We start from the raw sequence: 22,564 nt of genomic DNA, 5'->3' as shown, positions 1-22,564 counted from the left end.
TTCCTGCAATGGGACAGGAACCCTGGGTCCTTCTGGCTCAGAGGCAAGAGACCTACCCACTGAAACACTCCAGCTCCCCAGTATGGATACTATGGGCAGGATTTTACTTTTCATCGGGTGGGCGCGCGCCCAACCCGATTGGGCGCAAAATCACGCATGATGTCGTTGGGCGAGTGTCCCGAAACCATCTCGTGATCTTTCGGTTGGCGGGGGTGGCGCGGGAGTCGGCAGCACGCTCGCCGACAATTAAAAGGCCTCTTAATTTGCATCCTTCGGTGCCCGCTCAACTGTTTGGCTGGCAGGCAGGCGAATAGGCCCGGCGGCCTTTGCGTTTTTTTACGAAAACTCATCCACAGGCGGGATGAGGTTTCCAACGGCAAATATAAAACCTGTAAAAATTTGTCAACCTTGCTTCAAGCATGTCCCTCCTCATGTGACTGAGTCACATGCGGGGACATGTTTGTTTCATCTTTTAAATCTATGCTGGTCGGTGTCCAGTAGCTGGCTGAGGCAGCTCTGTGCCCTCACGGAGCTGTCAGTGCACGCTCGCCTGCGCATGCGCAGATTACAGTGCTCGCCCTCCTCCCACTCCCACCCTGGCCGCACTGAGAGTGTCAGCATGCCTTTCATGCTGGCGTGAAATTACGGTCAGGGCCCGATCGCAAGCGGTGGTCCGTTTCACAGCTGCTCCTGGGACCACCCGCCGTGCCCACCCAACGAAGGGAAAATCTGGCCTTATGGATACGTTTTGAAACAGGAATGGTTGATAGTCACAGTTTCAGGGTCTGTGAGGAGATCAGAAATGTCTGTGTCGGGAAGGATGTTAGAGATCTGGGTTATACAAGGAGGTCATAGAGACCTATGGTCTAAGAGCTCCTCTTAAGTTATCATGCACGACACTTTTAAATATTATTTGGGTTCAGGTCTCTCACAGTTTACATTTTTAGAAAACCATTCAACCTTCATTTGTGACAGAGCTCATGTGTATCAGCAAAGCATGCAATTTTATCCATAGCTGTAAGAGAACATTGTGTCATGAAGCAATTCTAATTTACACAACCCAATAGTTGTGCTTATCCCAAGCAGGTGGACTGTCAATGTGTTTCTCTGTGCAGGATTCACTGTGGCTCCCAGACTAGGTTCCGACCCTCCTACTTTGTCTTTTCTTATCTCTGTTCATGACATTCTGAGTTCATGGCCAGGATTTTCCCCCTATCAGTGGGGAAGTTGAGTGGGGGGCATGCTGCCATTTTACGTAGGCGAGCCAATTAAGGCCCGCCCAGCGTGACATCCGCACAGAAGCGCTATGCGCTCCCTGTGCGGGTGGTGGGGGGATTCCCTGAGCCGAGAGTCAAGTGTGCACTTTTTCGCGCATGCGCATGATAGAGCGCACTCCTCTCCCTGAGGCTAAGTGCTGCCTCAGAGAGATCGGATCTACTGTAAAAAAATTTTAAAAATAGAAAAAAATTCCCTGACACGTCCCCTCAGATGACACTGTCACATGAGCTGGGACATGTCCATAACTTTTAAAAACACTTTACTTAAATTTTTAAAAACCTACATGAAGCCTCATCCCGCCCGTGGATGAGGGTTTAATGCTTTTTCTAATGCCCGCCAGGGCTCCCAGCCTGCCCGGCAAACTTAAGGTTGGACGGGCAGGTCCATTAATTACTTTAGTGACTCTGTCAATAGTCTCAATTGGCCATTGACAGGTCGGCGGGCGCACAGCTGATTCTGCGGAGCCCCCGCCCACCTGAACATTTAAATGGGGCGCGGTGACGTCGGGAAGTCTGCCCCGCCCACCTGAACATTTAAATGGGGCGTGGTGACGTCGGGAAGTCTGCTCGACATCACCGCGCGTCATTTTACGAGTCAGTGAGCGGGCCCCGCCCCCAGCTCGCTGACTAGAAAATCCTGGCCCATGACACTCAGGGTGGGGCTTTCCGCCCCCACCGTCTGCCTGGATCATCTGGTCCCGAAGAAAGTCAATGGACTTTTGGCTGGGCTGCCAAATCTCCCGCGGTGGGTCCCACCACGACAGGGCCGAAAAATCCCGCCCTCGGTATCCTGCTGCAACAGCTTCCCTTTGTCTCTCAGGCTTTCTGTGCATTTTGTTACCTGACGCAAGGATGCCATATTTAAGAGAATGCTTCCCTTTTGCTGAATTAACACTGTAGCACTCTTATAATTTGGGCAGCATTTTCGCCCTTGAAGTGGGAATGACGCGTTGGGGCATTTCATGATGTCATGATCCTGCCTCCTGGGTGGCCATGTCTACCCACCACATTTTCCCCCCTCAGAGCTGGCCAAGCTAGAGTCGGGGCCACAGAAGCAGAACAGAGGGAGGAACAGATGTGGATGGCTGTTGATGGAGGCAGGTTAGAAGGTCTGTCTCCCTTTGCTGGGACATTGACCCAACTCTGTGGATAAGTGTGAGGCTTTCTAATCCTCATCCCACTCACCCTGCATGCCCCATGCTCTTCTATGTCCCATGCCCTGCCATTCCCCCCCAAAATGCTTACTCACTCACCCCCCAAGCTCCATCACCACTCACCCAGTATTCACTATGTACAGAACTCTTAAGTCTTATAACAATATTGGGAAATCTTTGAGATGCTCATAAAAGTGTTAAGAAAACCAAACACTTATTCAAAAACCACTTCGAAAAGCCTAATTCTCTTAAGCAATCATATAAAACTGCCAGTCTATTTGACATTTGTGTCAATAATCCCTGTGGGCTGGAGCTCAGCCAAGCATTCACAATGTGATTCTATTGCACAGCTATACAAACAAAGTCTCTGGCATACATTAAAACCTTTTGAAATCAGTGGAAGACCTCAGCCATCTCTTCAAGATTAAAAGCAGGGGAACAGATGTCTGAATTTAAATCAATTCAAAGATTAAATTGCAGGGAGCAACTGACACAGTCAAATCTGAATATTGATGCTGTTCAATGCAGAAGAACACGTTATCCAATTGTAATGTACTCTAACGCATCTGCACAATTTTCTGCTTTCACAATGCTGGTCAATTTAAAAGTCATTTACCTTTCAAAACGAAGTTCTATCATCAATCACTGTATTAAAAAACTTGTTTTAACTTATCATATAGTATTATGTTATGACACAAAGTTGTCAACACTTTTTGAACTTATCTGTCAAAAGGTTCCTGATTCCAGACTAGCATTCCCTCATGGGTCATGACATTTCTGAGCTGTCATGAACCATTTCGCCTACCCAAACAGAGCCAACTCCATGAAAAAAGCAGGGAGTCTAAAATGTCCACACTGCAGTGAAGCCAGCCAGGGTGAGAATGCTGCATGGGTGCTTGCAACCTGACCCCTTTCCCACACTGATCAAAATAGCTGGCACTGGGAATGGCGGGGTTGGGTAGGGGGGTGGTGGGTGGTGGGGGTGGTGTGGAACCTTTGCATCTGGGATCTGCATGCTTCCATTTCCACCCTCCCTGGGGTAATATGGCCTTTTACATCCGACAGTATTAGTTACCATATCATGCAGTGCTGTCAGTTGTTCAACCATGCAAACCTGTGAACCAAAATATTAGTTACTTACTATTTATGTTTAGGAATCTATCAACTTCAAGTTTGCCTTTCTCATCCTGTTGTGCAACATTTCATTGCAAAGATATGTCATACTTGTTTATTCAAACTCATCACTCTTAATACATTCTAATTATACATTCCACTTCCTTATTTATTCACTCACTCAAACAAACTATCTGCTTAAAGCATTTCCTTACACACAACTGCAATGAGTAATTAGGGACTGATTAGTTACTTTAAGCCAAAGCAATTTAAGAATCTCAGTCATGTTTGACAAATAAAAGTTAAAGTCATAAAAACTCAAATTTGCAATCATAGAATGAAGGAGAGCAATGTTAAAATCGGACATAACCTGACTAATCAAAGCCCCAGGATTATGGGCGCCCCGATTAACCCTTTCCAAGCTGGTCTACTGCAGCCTCTATATCTATTATCCAGCAGTTCAATATGTTTGATACTCCTCTCTTGGATTTCTTCCAACCACCCCTGCTATTCTAGGGATCATCTTTAAAACTCTTCTCCATTCCTCTGTCTTTCTCACATCTTTTCTGATCCTTCTCCCAGCTGGGTATGGTTCACTTCATCTCCCTTGGACCCAGCCTATGGATATCTGCCCAGTCTCCTCCTTCAGATTCCTGTGCCTCACTCTCCATTTTAACACCAAACCCTTAGCCACATCATCAAATGCGACTTCAGACATCTGAGGTCTCCATTGCTGGTGGATCTTTCCCTGACACTTTGACCTCTTCATGCTTGTCCACATATCTCCGCCTCCTTCAAAACCCTCTCCATTACGGTCAATTTTTGTTCATGGCAAAGAATTACTATTCAGCACCCTTTCAGAATTAGAGCTAGGATGTTCAGTGGTGATGTCACAAAGCACTTCTTTACACAAAGTGTAGTAGAAATCTGGAACTCTCTTTCTTAAACGTTCTGAGGCTAAGGCAATTGAATACATCAAAAAGGTTTTTATTAGGCAAGGGTTTTAAGGGTTGCAGAACTGAGGCAAATAGATGGAGTTAAGATACAGATCACCCATGATGTATTTGAATGACGAATCAGAGGCTTAATGCTGATGAAATATAAAATCAGTAGAAATTTTTCAGACTAGAGTTCTCAAATGATATGATCTCATTCCGGTAACTGTCATGTATACAATCATAATTAGCTCTGAGCTAGTTGGCTGTAGCTTTTGTTTAGCTTTGTCTAATATCAGGATTAACGGAGCATCAATCGATTATATTGGTCATATGCCTCAGTGGGACATTTTTTGGAATAATAGCCAGCAGAGTTGTGTTCTGTTTTTATACCAGAGACCATGTGCTTCTCAAGCGCAGTATGATTTCATGTGATAGAAGATTTTCCTATATATTGGATTCCTGTCCAACCTCCTGCAAACCAAAATTACAGTATAGACAACATTTCTCAAACAAAGTTTTCACCACCTCTCTCTCTTGCAGATTCAACATAACCTAATTGGACTATATTCCTGGGTACATTTCATAACAATCCAGAAAAACATATAGCCACATTCTACAGCCAAGAATCATTGGCAGTTACTGGTGCGTAAAACTAGCATTGTGGATCAAGCAGCTAAAATCGTTTTAAAGGAAAATTGGGCACGTTTTATAGTGGGTAGCTGACTCTTAGTGACAGCATATCAATATGGCAGTAACTTGAAAATTGCCCTCATTAAGTAATTACATTATTTCTTAAAATGCTGTTGCACCTTTAAGAAGGTGTTGCACTTATGGTGGCCTCTGGTGGAAGATAAACATGAGCTTCTTGGGTCTTTTTATTTGGATACCTATTGGTATACCTGTGCATTAGTGCAAAACCAGTGTAAAACTGTTGTTAGTGACTGAACTACATTGAAACTTATGTGCAACCTTTAAAAAAGACAATTCAACCTGCAATCTGGTTGAAAAGCAATCACCAAGACCTATAAAGGTGAGAAATTTGCTTAAACATCATTGGTTCTATAATAGTGAGGATAAATTTGAAACATTATTAGGCAAACAGAAGCAGGTACATCATGTTTTAATTTTGACTATTTCATTACAATGTAGGTGATTCAATCTGAAAGATATACAAAGCTGGATTGTTGCGTTCAGTACTGGGACATCACATTTTAGGAAAGTTTTCAAGAAGGTGCCGAAGAGATTAACTGAATGAACAACAGGGATGAGGGATGAAGGCATACAGAGAGCCTGGAGAAGCTGTTGTTCCCCTGATAGCCAAGAATGTTAAGAAGAGATTTGATGAAGGTGTTCAAAATCATGTAGGGTTTTGATAAAGGGAGGAACTGTTTTCATTGAAGAAGAGAAGGCAATCAGGATACAGATTTATGGTGATTGGCAAAAGAATGAGTGGTGCCATGAAGAAACATTTTTTAAGGCAACGAGTTGTTGTGCATTTCCTGAAAAAGTGATGTAAGAAAATTTAATACTAACTTTCAAAAGGAAATTGGACAAATACTTGGAGGGGAAAAAATACAGGGCTATGGGGAAAGCAAGGACAGGCCAGCTTTGTTGGCTGAATGTTCTCTCTCTGCTGTGTCATTCTACATATCTGTAAGGGGCATAGTGTACTAAAGACAACATTCATAAGTTTAATCTGAGAAATTGGCATTATTTTCATGGTAGATGAATTTTAATGTACCCATTTAGGATTCTAAACCAATATTACTTCTGTATCATAGCACAGTTTGTTATGCTCATGTTGCTCATGCAATTTACTGTATAAATGTACAGGAGATGGTATTCTGGATAATACTATCTTTGGTTTGGACTGTAATTTGATAGTCCTAGAATCTGTATTCCATGATTCTGAATGTGAAATTCAAATTTAACGAAGTTCAAAGGGGATTTTTTTTCTCCCCCCCCCCAGAGTGGTGGGGACTGCAATTTGCTGCTTGAAAGTGTGGTAGAGGCAGAAACTCTCAAAACATTTAAGAAATACTTGGATATGCACTTGAAATGTCGTAGCCTACAAAGTCAAGGGCCACGAGAATGGCTCCTTGTCAACCAGTGCAGACACAAGGGTCTGAATGGCCTTCTTCCATGCTTACATTTCTATGATTCTAAGAAGCAATGAGTGGATAATGCATATGGTTGAATAACAATAAGTGGAGTATCAAGGATCTGATTAGTACCTTTATTTAACTTTGAGGGAATCAGAGACATAGCTACTCTAAGCTTTGGACACATACTCGCCTCCCAAGCCACAAGGAATAGTGTGGGCAGAATATTATGCTTGGCATGCAGGTGTGCACCTGACACGCCTGAGTGTAAAATGGCGTGTGATGCTGCCGGGTGTGCGTCCTGATGTCATCGTGCAGTCTCACGATATTTTGTTCATCGGGCATGCACTGGAGTTGGCAGCGCACCCGCCGATAATTGAAAGGCCTATTAAGGCCATTAACAATCTCATCCACGAGCGGGATGAGGTTTCCTAAAGCAAATAAACATTAAATAAAAGCTTTATTTTTCAATTAATAACATGTCCCAGCTCATGTGACAGAGTCGCATGAGGGGGCATGTTTTATTAAATTTTTATTCTCTTCATTTTTTTTATACAGTGCTTCAATCTCCCTGAGGCAGCTCTGTGCCTCAGGGAGATTGAAGCGCTCTTTCTCGCGCATGCACAAACTGCGCGCTAGGCCTGCCTCTCCCTCCTTCCCCCGTCTGCACAAGCAGCGTGCAGCACTGCTGCTCGCGTTCCACACTGGGCGGGCCTTAATTGGCCTGTGTGGAGCCAATTGCGGATGGCAGTCGGCTTCCAGCCCACCCCCACCGAGCACCCCCACCATGGGCAAAACCCTACCCAATATCTACAATTAGACTATCGTAAGTCAGGGGTGTAGCTTCCTTCTTGGATGCAAAAATGAGAACAGTTGAATAACAATAACTAGCAAGCCGGACTGGTGGTAGGCTGTGTCTGAGAATCACATTGCCTATTCTCCCTCTTTAATGAATAGTAATATTTGTGTTAAAAAATGATGAGCTAGGAGGATCGAGAATTTCCAGCCTAAGAATGGTGATACAACACAACACTTTGATACTTCAAGTTGTTGTGGTAACGTTCTGAACAATTAGTGCAAAAATTTAAGGCTTTATGCTTCTTAAAGGTTCCTCATATTTTCAGAATTTGTTAACAACCTAAAACATTACTACAGTTCATCACTTAACAAGCTGGATTGGTGCCAGTTGGCAATATAACCTGTTCCAGCAAGTTTGGTTTATCTCCCTCCTTTCTCCTCTTGTGATGAACAATCAGGAAAGAAAACAGTGTCACTAGTGATGCATCTACTAGGCTGTTGATGAAGGTGAGAAACAGAACCATCTCCATCAGGGGTCTTGGCATAGATATTGTGGTAAGAAAGCAAACAACCATTTATTATGGCCAAATGCTTGCTTTCCCTGAGGAAGCTGTGCTCAGTAGAACATGCCACTAGAGGCAGTTTCCCATTTTGGCCTGAATGCCATATTGCAGCTCTTAAAATGCCAAGTGTTTCTGGCATGACTCTTTATGAAGGCAATTACTTAATTTGTAGACTCTGATTCTGAATGCTACACAGTTTGGCTGATTCATCTGAAGCCAGGTCAGCAATCACAGCTGCTTTCCTATTCACTGAAGCTTCCATTAGTTCTGACACAGAGTAGCAGGGACATTCGCCAATCAGTATTCCGGTCTCATTTGATTTTCTTTTATGGTGAGTAAGCAGGACATTTTTCCACCAAGTTAGGGTGACACAAGCTGACCAGAAGCACTGAAATAGATCAGAGTTAAAGAGCAGCTATTAAGGTGCACTTTCATCCAGCTCATCTTTGATCAGACTGTTCCTTGGCAGATATTAATTTGCAACACTTCATTAGGGCTTTTAATATCTGATATTGGGCTACAGATGTGTTTCTGGCCAATAGAATATTTAAGTATCTTATCTTATTAAGTATTGTGTGGGGTATGAGGGCTTATCCTTCAATTCCAGGTTCCTGCTGGGGACAGGGAGCATGGATCTGAGAACTGGGATTGTATTCGGGGCTGTTTCCTTGGACCATAAGAGTGCTGAATTATCCTTAAGATTCCATCATTCTTGGGAGAAGTAATAGAGGGATTGGATTTGTTTTGGAAACAGTTTTCACCATCATTTATCAGTCCTGTTGAGAAACACATAGATGAAAGCCAATCTCATACCTGTGACTTTAATAAGCTGACAGCAGGATTTTCCATACTGTGCCTAATTGTATTAGATGGTAAATCAGAGTTGGAAACATACCAGTAATCCTCTTGAGGATGAAAATCTGGGCTCTGCTGCCTGGTTTATATTCGAGAAATTCCTTGATGAGCAAAACAAAAAAATTAAAACTCAAAATAATGGGCCAGAGGGTGGTGAATGTGATTGCTTCAGGGTGAGGTTATGGATAGGGAATGGGGGAGTGTGGGTTTGTAGATTGTTGAATGTGGGTCTCCCCATTGTGGCATCATGAAAAAACGCAGGGAGCTTTGGACAGATATTTGAAGTGAGTTTGCTCAGTGTTATGGGGAGAAGGCTGAAGAATAGCACTAGGTGAATTGCTCATTCAGAGAACCAATGGGCTGAATGGCCTCCTTCTCCATTATAGACATTCTGTGATAGATGCACCTGCATCTTCAGGGCTGAGTGTTGGGAGAGCAAATCTGTAAAATGACTCCAACTTTCTCATCCTTTGGTTACCTGAAATCCTTCACGTAACAAAACATTCTCACTTCTTGAAATCCTTCATTAAACCAGGGCATTGAATTTTGTAGGAAAAATGAAAAAGCAAAATATTTTTAAATAGTAAGATGGTGAGAAATGTTGGCATTCAGAGGTACCTAGGTGTCCTTGTAGACGAATCACAGAACGTTAACATGCAGGTCCAGTAAATAGTTAGGAAGGCAAGTGGAATGTTAGCCTTTACTTTGGAGGAATTGGAATATAAAGTGTAAAGCAGTATTCCTGCAATTTTATAAGACTGGTGAGATCACATCTGGAATACTGTGTACAGTTTTGGTCTCTTTACCTAAGGAACAGTGGAATACTCTTTATTGTATAGTGTGTCTTATTTTGCTTCATTGGTGTTGGTGTGTTTTTAGAAGTTGAAATTGAGAAGCCTTTCAGTCAATTTCCATCCTGTTTAGCTCCTCTTACATGCTTCGGAAGTCAAAACTGTCAGGAGACATTTACACTTGAGCCAATGACAGTAACACCAGGAGAACAATGTAACCTGTTTTGTGACCAAAGAGTAGAAATGATTGCCCATGAAGTCACTGTGCAAATGTTCAATGTGCTGCCACAAATCCTCTCTGTTTCTTAGTAGACAAATTTGTTCTGAAGGGTGGACAGGGAGGCGATGGTGTAGTGGTATTGTTGCTGAACTAGTGACCCAGGGTAATGCTCTGGGGACTCAGGTGCAAATCCTGCCACAGGAAATGGTGGGATTTGAGTTTATTAAAAATCTGGAACTAAAAGTCTGATGAGGACCATGAAACCAGTGTCAAATGTTGTAAAAACCCATCTGCTTCACTAATGTGACTAAGGAAACCTGCCGTCCTTACCTGGTCTGGCCAACATGCAATGTTGCACATGCAATGTGATTGGCTCTTAAAATGCTCTCTGAACAAACGCAATTAGGGATAGGCTGGTTTAAATGCTGGTTTAGCTACTGATGCCCACATCCCATGAATGAATTTTAAAAAAGCTCCTGTTAAAACAAGAAAAATAGTGATTTAATGCAATATTTTTGTGCATTATTTCCATTGAGGTGCCTTGAATTTTGCAGTGAAACAATTGTAATGTTGCCTTCACTAAGTGCGAAGCCAAAATTTGTTTAAGTTGTAATTCATTTGAAGCCCAGCTTGTTCTTCTGTCATATAAAATGAACAAAGATAAATGTGCACACGTTTGTTAAAATAACTGATAACATTTGTTAATAGGTTATTTGGGAACTAATAAAATATTTTAACTCTTGTGTATTTGGATAGATTTTAGAAATATGGTAAAATCTCAAAGAGCCAAAGCTCCTTGTAAAACAATTTTATGTGCACCAGTTAGTGGCAATTATGTTATCTGTTCATCCATCCATAAAATGTATTGCAATTAACTCTTGGCATTGATGTCCAGATATAACAAAACCTTTCTGATGGGTAGCAGCCAGCAAAATACAAAACTCGGCAGCCAATTCTGATACGAAATTCCGAGTCTGCCAATACTTTCTTTCAATTTCAGCCAGAAGCGTTTTGACAACTTCTGATTAGATTTAGATTTAATTTCAGATTTTTAATTGGATAACTTATGAAGAATAATGTGGACTCAAAATGGTGGGATACAATGAACTGCCCTATTCCAGCCAACAATATAGCTGACACTAACTTCTCAAGGGCCTGGCGCTGCAACTAGAATCTCTGTCTCATTGGGTGATAGGTCCTTTTAACCTGTAAACCAGGGTCCTAAAGTTCACACCTGGACCCTGACTGTCAGTCTGGTCCTCAACAGCTGGATTAGCTCTGTAAAGACTCCACATAGTTTCAGCTGATAGTTGATGCAATGAGGAACCCAGTAGATAAGTCTTCATTGATTGTTTTTGTGTCCTGGGAGGAACAGAAATGCTCCTTTCCACTCCACAAAACCAACCTGGCTTGCTTTTGCAGTAGGACCCCCTCATCCCATGAATAGAACCTCACTCCTCCCCAGACCTGCCTTTTCTTGGTACCCAGTTTGAAGCTTGGCCGTCTACTATTACAATGGCCCAAAGCTGGTGGGTTACCCCAGGGCACTCATTTTCAGCTCACAGGCCTTATGTTGATGAGGTCCAGCCCTTAAAATGATCCGTCTTCCAGTAGGCACTATCCACCTGGAATATATCCAGCTAGAGTTAGTTACTTTAGCTGTGGGAGGTGGGAGCACTGACCTTCCCATTAGAGAGAAATTTTGCCTGGCTTCTGAGTTGGGCTGTATTTAAATAAGTATTATGTTTTTAAAAATTTTGCTTTGTAAATAAAGATTACAATCTGCGCTAGGTTCTTTAATTCTGCCCTACAGTAATACATTGGGTGCTGTTTAGAACCAAAGCAATGGAAGTCCCCAGCCTTCTTACATTACTGGTACTGTGCAGGTCAGTGGAATGTACATCTCTTGACAAGACCTGGTAGTAAATGCTGTTGACACTGGGTAACAAGATATCTATCCAGCATTAATAATGTAAAAGGCACTGTTTTTCAAAGAAGAATTACTTCAAATTCACAGCACAGGAACAGGTCAATTCAGCCCAATTTGATTTCATGTTTATGCTCCAGTGAACCATCCAACTTCATCTCACTATATCAGTATGTTCTTATATTCCTTTCTCTTGTGTATTTATCGAGCTTCCCTTAAATGCATCTATGCTATTCGCCTCACTTACTCCTTGTGGTAGTGGGTTCCACATTGAAGGACTCTCAGGATAAAGAATTCTCTCCTGAATTCCTGGATTCCAGCCATTGGTTGCTGGGTGGCTCAGTGAATTATATACTGGCCTTCCCACCCAGATCTGGCGCTGGACTGGTGGGGCTGAAAACCTTCTGCATTGTGTGGCTGTAAGAATCCCTTATGAATCAAACATAATTTTCAGAGCTTTTCCTGAAAATTGGTTTTATTAATTTGTTTTATGTGTCCAACTCAAGTATGATATACAAGGTCAGATTAACTACAGCCATTGTTCCAAACACTAAATCAGGCATTCACACATTCAGGAAGGGATGATCTCAAACATTCGGACATATGGATGAATCATCATGGTGATTGTAGATTGAATTGCTGCAGTCTAAATTTTCCAGCTCTATTTATTTGAGAAGTGAAAGTCCCCTGCATGTCAAATTGTAGATTAATAGAAGGTGAATCCAGCCTAGTGATGAGTCAGCTCAATTGTTCGCTGTGATTACAGCATGCTCAATGAGAGCAGGGCCAGGATTTTGCCCTCGTCGAGCGGGGGAAAGCGGGAGTGGTCAGGAAGCCGATTTCATGCTGGCGGGCCAGAGAAGGCCCACCCAGTGTGAAACATGTGCTGCAATGTTCAGCGTGGGGAGGGGGAGGAGGGCAAGCGGGGAACTTCGTGCATACGAGTAGTTGCGCATAAGAAAAGCTCCCTACAGAGTTGCCTCAGGGAGCTGGAGATATAAAAAATTAAAAATAAAGAATTTAAAAATGTTAAAAAAAAAAATGTCCCCTCATGTGACTCTGCCATGTGACTCTACCATGTGACTCTGTGACATGAGCTGGGACGTGTTAGAAATTAGAATGAAAAATTTTTTATTTTTTTTTAATGATGGTCCAAACCTCATCCCTCCCGTGGAAGAGGTTTCGCAAAAAGTGCAAAGGCCGCTTGCCTTTTTCCCCTGCCTGCCAACGTTAGACGTGCAGCGAAAGATTTAATTCAATCAGATTTTTAATGGCCTTTATAGACCTGTTGATTGTTGGCGGGCACATTGCCAACTCCTGCGCCATTTGGAGGAGGTCATTAGGCTCAATATATTTGCTAGCTCTTTGCTAGATCTACCAAAAGCTCATCTAACTGTGTTGAAGAAGAGCCACATTGAAAGTGAAACATTAACTCTGTTTCTCTCTCCATGTACGCTGCCAGACCATCTGAGTTTTTCCAACACTTTCTGTTTTTATTACTCATCTAATTGCCTTGCTTTCACCACATAATTCTGTATCTTCATGTATTTAAAATATATATTTACTTTTCTCTTAAAAATGCAGTTAACTCAGCCTCACCTATTCCCTATGGCAAGGCATAAAAATAATTTTCTAACCCCTCTCTTTATTCCTGTAGTCCCAATATGTCAAGTCCCCACCCTTGGTATTATGCTGGTTAATCTACATGGTACAGCCTCTGAGGTTCTTCAATTCCGTGGTACCCTAAAGAGCATTTGGTCCTCTGACTATAGCCTAACCATTACTTTGTTTTTGTATTCCAGGCCCTTATTTACAAAATCCAAAGTGTTATTGTTGTTTTATTTGGCTACTGTTTTCACAAATTCATGGGGCAGAATTTTCTCATAAAATGACATGTGGTGACATCAGGCGAGCCTCCCGATGTCACCGCGCGCCGTTGCGATATTTCGTTGGGCTAGCACGCGAGATCTCCGATGCACGCTCGCTGTTAATTTACGCGCCACTCAAGGCCCTTGAGGCACCAATCGACCACAATTTTTCGGCGCCTGTGCAATCTTCGGGTTGGCACATGGGCACAATGGGCAGGCAAGTAGGACACATTTGTACAAACCTCATCCACGGGCGGAATAAGAGGGCTCAGTGGGGTCGCCAGAGGCTTCGCGGCCATTGCTGGCTTCTCCCGCATCCAGGGTGCTCTAGGCTGCACACATGTGGCCATCAAGGCACCAGCAGGTAAGCCTGGTGCCTTCGTCAACAGGAAGGGCTTCCACTCCATGAACATGCAGATAGTATGTGATCACAGGATGCAGAATCTACAAGTCTGTGCAAGGTACCCAGGCAGCTCCCACAACGCCTTCATCCTCAGACACTCCCAGGTGCCGGGGCTCTTCAGTGCTCCAGCCCGGCTGGATGGATGGCTGCTGGGTGACAAGGGCTATCCCCTCAGAAGGTGGCTTATGATGCCTGTCCGCCATCTAAGAACAGAAACTGAGCAGCGGTACAATAGGGGCCATGTCTTCACAAGGGCTGTGATGGAGAGAGCCATTGGTCTTCTCAAGATGGGCTTCCGATGCCTGGACTGCTTGGGGTTTCACTCCAGTACCCCCCAGATCGTGTGTCGCTGATAGTGGTTGCATGCTGCACTCTCCACAATCTTGCGCTATGGACAATGAAGACATAGGCGCTTTGGCTGCAGCTGCACATGATGAGTCCAGCAGTGAGTCCGAGGATGAGCACACACAGGGAAATGCTGAGGGGGTAGACGCTGACCCGGGCATACTCCAGGGAGGCAGGGACACCTGGGAGGCTTTAATCCAACAAACCTTCAGCTGGCACACCAAGTATGGACCTCCAGGACAAGCCTGGGCAGTATGCTCCATATTCGAGACCTAAGTGCAAAATCTGCCTGGTTAGGAACATTAACTAAGGTCCTTGTTAATAAAGCTGAATGTCCCACAAAACACTCATTACCTTATTGGAAACCATCCACCAGAACAAAAGAGGTGACCTCAGCCATGGTGACATGTCTGAATTTAATACTGCAACCAAAGAAACTTAATGAAACAAAATGAAAAAGGTGTTAAAGATCACACCATCTCACAAAGACCTCATTGCGGGCCAACACAAAAGCACCAGTGATAAACCCGTGGTGTGCCTAAGGTGCCTTATGTTTACGTTTACGGGTGCTACATTTTGGTGCTGACCCTTCACTGGGAGTGGTATCTGAGCCAGCCTGCTCACTCTGCTGTCCTGTTGGCCTTGATGACCTTGGCGGTCGTCTCCTGGCCCGTGGAACCTGTGCTGGCCCCGCCTGGGAGGGAGCTGCCAGTTCCACAGCTGGCATCTCCCCAGTTGTCGCAGCCTCACTGGATGTGACAGTCACTGAGAGAGGAGCGGAGGAGCTGCTGCCCTCATCCGGAGCACCGACGTGAGGTTGCTTCGGACCTCCCTGCTCACCGTGGATGGATGGGCACCGAGCTGGGAAACTTGGTGCCCAGACCATCTCCCACACTGGCACTGACCAGCTGAGGTCAATGTCGATGTGAGGACTTGCTGGTCAGAGTGCATCCCCAGGAAGACCTGATGGGTCTCCTGGAGGAGCCTCTCCACGAGAGTCGCCAGTCTCTCCATGGAGGATGCATGGGGCTCAGACATGAGGCTCATTGCTTCAGTGAAAGTTCGCGTAGACTCTTCCACCATGGAGACCAAGCCAAGCATAGCCTCATGTATCTCCCCCAGATGCTCCCGCACACCCGGCCACATTTCCTGCCCCTGCTGCGTGATGGACGACTCCAGAGGCACATCATCAGGCACCGACTGAGCATGTGCCTGGTTCCCTGCAGCCCTCCAGCCGCTGGCACCATGGGCACTCTCTGTCTCCGCCAGCTCCTCCAGTGACTGTGAAGTGCCCTCACTGCTGTTCCCCAGGAAACTAGCCAATGTTCTAATTCCCACCGAGGTGCTAGTATCTGCGCTGATGCCTGCCTGGCAGAGATGATGTGACACTGGTGAGACTTCAGAGCCCTCAGGTGTGAGAGGGGGTCTCTGCTGCTCCTCCTCCCGGCTCTGCTCCGCTGATGCTGAAAGGAAGTATAAGGACATTGGATCAGTTAACGTGGAGACAATGACAATGAGCATCTCTGTCCCCCGGATCATTATGCACCCATCCTTCCATGAACATTGGTCAAGCCATGTTGCCAACTTCAATCACTGAACATTCAGCACTGCCCTGGCTGCTGGGAGAACAATGGTGACCTCAGTGCTGGGCATCCATACCTGCCCATGGCACCCCAGCCTCACTGACACCGGTGGACCTGGGCACATGGCACCTCTCCAAATCCAGGGCCTCCTGCTCAAACCGGCTGAAAATTGCTAACTGTGCTGGGCCACTGCCAGCCCTCACCCGCTCAGCGACATTATGTGCATTCTTCTCCTGAAAAGGAGAGAAGAGCATTGATTAGTGCTAATTGTACCTGGGCTCTCTTCGCGAACGGCCCACCCCAACCAGAGTGGGACATATCAAGGCTCCAATGTCTTCTTACCCAGCTACTGCCGAACACTCACACAAAGATGCTTGGCCTGCTCCCCATCCCCTTGCCCAAATGCTGCCTACATCACATTAGGCACCACATGGTCTAACCTTCCATAGCAAGGAGGTGCAAGCACATGGAGCACAGAGCACAGCAGATCGATCGGTGCCAATGCCATCTTGAAGCTCCCCTCCCAGCATGTCATCACTCTGACTTTGACATGTCCTAGAGTTCCAGTTCTGTGCCTAGGTGCAGCTCCTCCAGGTTGCCCCCAAACCAGTCACATGGGTGTCAGGGTATCACAAGCTGCAGGTACAGAACCCATCTCTTCATCACCCTCTCAGGGTGACCTCAGCATGGGCAATATCTGCTGGAAACCCAGCGAAGGACAAATGCCGTCAATGATTCAATGCAGTCACTACACTCAGACTTGGGGGGCAGGGGGGATACCACGTGGAAAGCCTACCTGCTGGGTTAAGTGACCAGTGCCAACATGGCTCCCTGAGCGCAACAGGTCATTGAAGCGCTTGCGGCAATAGACCCAGGTGCACCGCACCACATCACGGGAGCTCACGATCTCCGCCACCTCCTCCCAGGCACGTTTGGTCATGTGGGGGGAGCCTCCTCCTCCCGTCCTGGGGAACCCACCATGCTGCCACCTCCTCGAGGAGGGCAGCAAGGCGATCATTGGAAAAATGAGGGGCACAGGGCCCCCCTGCTCCACCCTCCTGCCTGGCCTGCTCACCAGGGGCACTCTGGGAAGCCCTTCCTCTGGCCGTGATTCATGGCCTTGGAAAGGTTGTGGCAACTTTTTAAAACAGGCCGCCAGGGTGACCACTGGACCCGGCGGCCATTGCAGTCCCACTGCCGCCGGCCCACTCCCGCTGTCCTCGGGAGCCACGATTCACACTGGGTGGGTCTTAATTGGCCCGCCCGGGTAAAATGGTGGTCAGTGCCCACCCGTGCCTGCTCCTGCTCTGCTCCCCACCCCCCGCCAGCCAGAAAATTCTGTCCATGGATTTATGTATTCTGTGCCTCTGAGTGACACGTATAGTAACTTTCCATTGAGCATTTGCACCTTTTGTACTCTCAAAATGAATCACCGCAAACCTCTTATTAAGTTCTAACTTTCACCTCTCTACCCATTTTGATTGATGGCCCATTTCCACATGAAGTCTCTTATTGTAATGTAAGATAACACTAACTCAGCAATTAATAATTTGCCACAGAAATTACACCCATTGTTAACTGGCTTTAGATCTTGTAAACCTTCTGTTTGGACAGTCAGCAAATAGATGTTAAGCGCATTAATTTTCATTAATTATCTTTTTCTTTCCAAAAATGTATTTGGGAATAATTTTACAAAATCAGCTTCTGGTAGGAAGCAATTATTGAGAATGTCAATGAATGACCCCCTCCCCCTGCCTTCTCTACCATTTTCAATCTATTCCTTTTAATGGGTGGGAAATCATGAGAATCGAGTTCCTAAAACTCCCTCTCAAAGAATATTTTGTCTTATCTTCAAGGGTCTTCCCTTAGCTGGTTGTGTGTGCCCTGGGCTATTTAGTGAATCTGTTATCAATGCTGCATGCAAAGTTCACAAGAGGATGGAGGTAATTGGTATTGCTGGACCGTACCAGCTTTCCACTTCTCAAGCCAATGCGTGTTCCTTCAGTGAAGGGAAGAGGCCAATCACTAATTAGCTTGTCTGAACATCTTTAAATTTTACAAGATTGTTATGTGACTGGACCGGTAATCCAGAGGGCTGATCTAAAACATTCAGAGGATGTAAGTATCATTAAAAAACAAAGACTGTGAGGCTATCAGGATGTCGTAAAATCTCAATTGATTCACTAATATTCTATAAATCAGAGGTCTTATGATGCCGTGATAGTGTCCCTACCTCTGGGCCAGAAGCTCCAGGTTCAGGTCCTACTTCAGGACTTGCTGGCCATGGAAGGTGCGTTCATAACATGGCAATCAGGTTGATTGTCAGCCTACAAATCCTTCCAATATGCCTGTGGTCAGGCAGCAAGAGCAGGAGGAGTTTCCTGGTCAGCCATACTGCAGAAGGCAACAGCAAACCACTGCAGTACTTTGGCAAGTATAATCATGGACCAATCCAATGGCAGTCTGTGTTCACCAACACCCTCTAAGGGCATGGTACCTGAAGGAGAAATGTCCTGTTAGGAAGGGAACCTGCCATCATTGCTCGGTCAATCTTTTTGTGACTCCAACCTTGTTTGATGTGGTTGACTCTTAAGCAATGTCCCTCTAAACTGTGTGGCCATGCTGCAGGAACCTAAATAACCACAGGCAAGGCATCCCCTTTAAATTAAATTACCGTGCAGTTGCACGAAAAATTTTAAATTGTGCATTTGATGAAATCGCCCATGCACTCTTAAAACAAAATTACAGAGTACATTGCTCTTAACTACTTTCTGAAATGGTCTAACAAGCCATTCAGTTCTTGAGATAGTCAATAATTGCTGCCTTTGACAGTGACGCTCATCTAGCAAGCATGAATAATAAAGAAAATGTATGTTGCACTTCACTTATTTCTATTTTTCTTTCATCCTAGGTGTCTCTTATTCAGATGTTTCAAGCCACACTGAACCCTGCAAACCTTGCACAATGTGTTTAGGTACAAGAACCATTGAAATCCCTTGCATGGATAACTTTGATACATCCTGTATTTGCATGGATGGATATTATGAGGATCCTGATAATGTAGGCGGACAGTGCCTTCAGTGTGATCTCTGCGACGAAGGATATGGGGTACTGGAACGGTGTGCTTATAAGCAGAACACAATCTGTGAGAAATGCCCTCCAGACACTTTTTCTGACCAGAAGAGCAGTGCTGATCCTTGTCTACCCTGCACAGCCTGTGAAGAAAATGAAATTTTAATTTCGGAATGCACTCCTGTCAAAGATGCAATGTGTGCCTGTAAGTCCTGCTTTTCTTTTTTTTTGTCGTGTGCCATTCACTGAAACTATCAAATCAATGGGCTGGATTTTCCAGTCAGCAGTAGATGAACATCAAGGAGGGAGAGTCGAGGCCTGCGCACTTTCACACATGCACGCAAAAGAGCGCATAAATCTCCCTGAATTCAAATTGAAGGTTTGAAATAAAGAAAGATAAAAATTATTTAGACATGTCCCCTCATGTGACAGTGTCACATGAGCTGGGACATGTTTATGAATCGAGGAGGAAATATTTATTTATTTAAGAAAACCTTCAGGAAACCTCATCCCGCCCGTGGATAAGGTTTTCCTGAAAAACGTGAAGGCCCCCTGGGCTCTTCGCCTGCCCGTCAGCCTTAAGGTTGGACGGTAATTGGTTCCTCCATGGCCTTAATGGGCCTTTGATAGTTCGGCGGGTGCGCAGCCGCCTCTGGCATGCGCCCGCCGAACGATAGGTCTGAATGACGCGCGGTGACATCGGGATGCACGCCCGATGTCACCGCGCGTCATTTCACGCTTCGGCGTTCCGGGCCCACCCTTGATACCGATGTGAAAATTCTCCCCCAAGAGCCGTTCTTTCTGCTCACGCTTGCCCACAAGTTTTCTGAGCTTTTGAGTTGAACTTACTGTAATTAGAAAAACATCTGAGCTGAACAACTGCTACAAGGAATCGGGACCTGTGTAAATAGGGCAAACACGTTTGTATATCTCTTTAACCAATCAGACAGAGCCTGAACCAGGAAATGTCAGTTAGAATAGTTAATTCAATGCCTAAGCATGTACAGAAAGTGAAATAAAGAGAGGGAAAGAAAATTTTTAAGTTGCTCAAGCTTTTTTTCTGCTTTTTAAATCACCAACAATAATTAAATAGTGAGGAATGAGGCTGCAAGTTAATTTTCATTATCAGAGGAGTTGTTTGACAGTAATTAAGATCTATCATACTATTAAAAAATAATTTACACGAGAATGGACAAGTATTAACTTTTTCTGGTGATTTTAGTGACTATCTGCTGCATAAGTACTGCCCTTCCTTGTGTTTCAATGTTGAGTCTCTTGTTGAGATGCTGGTATAGCACAGCTTTTGGAGGAACAGGGCAACTCAAAGATCAAACCCCTGATTTCCTTGTTTAACTAGGCATGTATGGTCACCAGAAGCTGCTGTCCAATTTATAATTTAGTAACAGTGAGTGGTCATAGTCTCACTGGCATTTTTGCTGCAAAACACCAACAATTGTGGAGCTTCAATGAACAAATATTCAAGTATAAGAATATTATTCGATATGTAATCAGGTTCATTTGATTCAGGAACTTAGTATCCTGTGATTAGAAGAAAACTCACCAAATTGAACTTGCTTCTACTGGTGAAAAGAAGATGGAGGGGTGTTTAATGTACTGTGAGGAATAGGTGCTGTAATGTAACTTGCACTGTAAGTGTAGTATGGGAACATAACAGGCTAGTTCAGCTGGAATTTGAGATTAGAGATTTCACAAGGGAGAAGTTAGTCACTGTTGCATCCATTTTCCAGGCAGAAAATGGGGTGAAAACAATCAGTTTTGGGGGACTATGTCCTCCATCCAAGAATTCCTGAAATATGTTAGATGCCATGTTGATTTTGGCCATTATTCAAGTGTCACGGGATATATTAACGAGGGTCCTAAAAGACATTTTAAGGACCCATCTGTAAAATTAGTTAATACTGTATGGAGCAGACATCAAGTTTTCTTCAGTTAGTTTTCTGATTCAGAATGTGGTCTAGCCAGGGACCACGGGAGACAGTTACCAAAAATTTAAGTACAATTTTTAAGATTATCTTTATGGGGGAAGTGGGAGCAGGAACAAATATCTCCTTCTGGCTCTACAGTGCTCCTGAACCTGCTGCTGGCACAAAAATATACTCTCTGTCACCATTCACCCATTACTCCTACATCCACTCATCCACTGTGTGAGAAACATTTCTGTTCCTTTGACGGTAGGTGAGGGGTGGGTGGTGGGTGGGTGGGGGGAGAGATGTTCAGGACCTGGAAACAGTTGCCACCCGTTTCCGACCTCCAATGGGCAAATCCAGCCCTCAGTCTTTTTCTCAATTCTGTTTATTTGCTCTTTATAGCACTTTGTTCTCTTTCTCTCTCTCTCTCTCTCTCCCCGTCACTTCCTTTATCACTGTTCCCCCTCTGCTTATTTTCACTTATCACTTTCCCTTTATTTCTCCTGTTCCTCCTCACTTTTATTCTTATTTATTTTTCAATATATTTACATATATTTATCTCCTTTTTTTTGCCTCTGCACCAGTTTCCCCCTCCACTTGCTATAACATCAGAGCTACCACTAGGGGGCCTGTGTGGTGCTTCCTTGGGGAGCATGATGTAAATTATTTAACTTGCTGGGCCCAAATCAGGACTCAACTGAACCTTTTCAGGATGCTCCCATAATCTCACGTACTATTCACTTGTGTCTGTATCATGCATTATTTATTTACAAATTGTGATCAGGCTTAGAACAGATTGTCTTGAAACACAAATCCAGGAAATATCAAATGCGAATTAATAATCATGTAGGCATTGTGCTCAAATCAGGGTTGTCATCTTGGGATGGTCTTTGAGGGGCTTTATTTTAAAATGTACTAAAATGTATATCGGCTTTAGAAAGATTTTGGGATTGGGAGGCAGAGTCAGTTGCCTTTTATCTCTCCAGTGAGAATCTGAACCTAGCCCAATTTGATATTGTGGGTACCCTGTTTATGTGAGATAACACACACAGTTCAAGTAGTCACATGGGCAATGCATGCACATCATATTTGTGAACTCCAGCTATAACATACAAGATAAGACATCATCCCAAAGACTTCAGTCATTCTGACTGGCCCCAGTCCAAATTGAAATCAGTTGATTTGACATTGGAAGGACAAAAACCAAACCTCATTCGCCTTTTGGGATGAGAGATTTTCATTATCTCTGGCATTGTTTTCTCAGAATTTTTTTTTCAAGATAGAATTTTTGCAGAAATGACCTGAAATAAATATTATAGGAACAAACTGGTTTAAAATTTGCTTCCATTGATTACACATGATCTGTGGGCTCCAGTAAAACATTCACTCTTCATGAGTCATTTACTAGTACTGAATCTCAATAAATCATTGCCTGTATAGAGTCACACTCATGCACTTGCAGTCTTATCTCTATTGCTCCCATAGAGACTGTTAGTCAGATGGTCTACTCTCTATGTTGAAGAAATCAATAAATTGAACTTCATGCTTAGTCAGATGCTAAAATGTTACTGTAGCCTTTGACAGGTTAAGCACAACCACTCTATGAATGTGACTGGACTGAGATACT

At 44.2% G+C, this 22,564-nt stretch overlaps 1 protein-coding gene across 2 annotated transcripts in view; it reads left to right on the top strand.

Moving 5' to 3' along the window:
* The window catches only part of LOC121269222 (tumor necrosis factor receptor superfamily member 16-like), a 179,560-nt gene that overhangs the window by 38,505 nt on the left and 118,491 nt on the right, over window positions 1–22,564 (top strand). For both annotated transcript variants that reach the window (XM_041173766.1, XM_041173765.1), the window contains exon 3: window positions 18,849–19,214. In XM_041173766.1, coding sequence (XP_041029700.1) covers window positions 18,849–19,214 — 366 coding nt within the window. The remainder of the gene's footprint in view (window positions 1–18,848; window positions 19,215–22,564) is intronic.

This window comes from Carcharodon carcharias, chromosome 23 (assembly GCF_017639515.1).
Source record: "Carcharodon carcharias isolate sCarCar2 chromosome 23, sCarCar2.pri, whole genome shotgun sequence".
NCBI classification, from domain to species: Eukaryota; Metazoa; Chordata; class Chondrichthyes; order Lamniformes; family Lamnidae; genus Carcharodon; species Carcharodon carcharias.
This window is presented reverse-complemented; position numbering and strand designations above follow the sequence as displayed.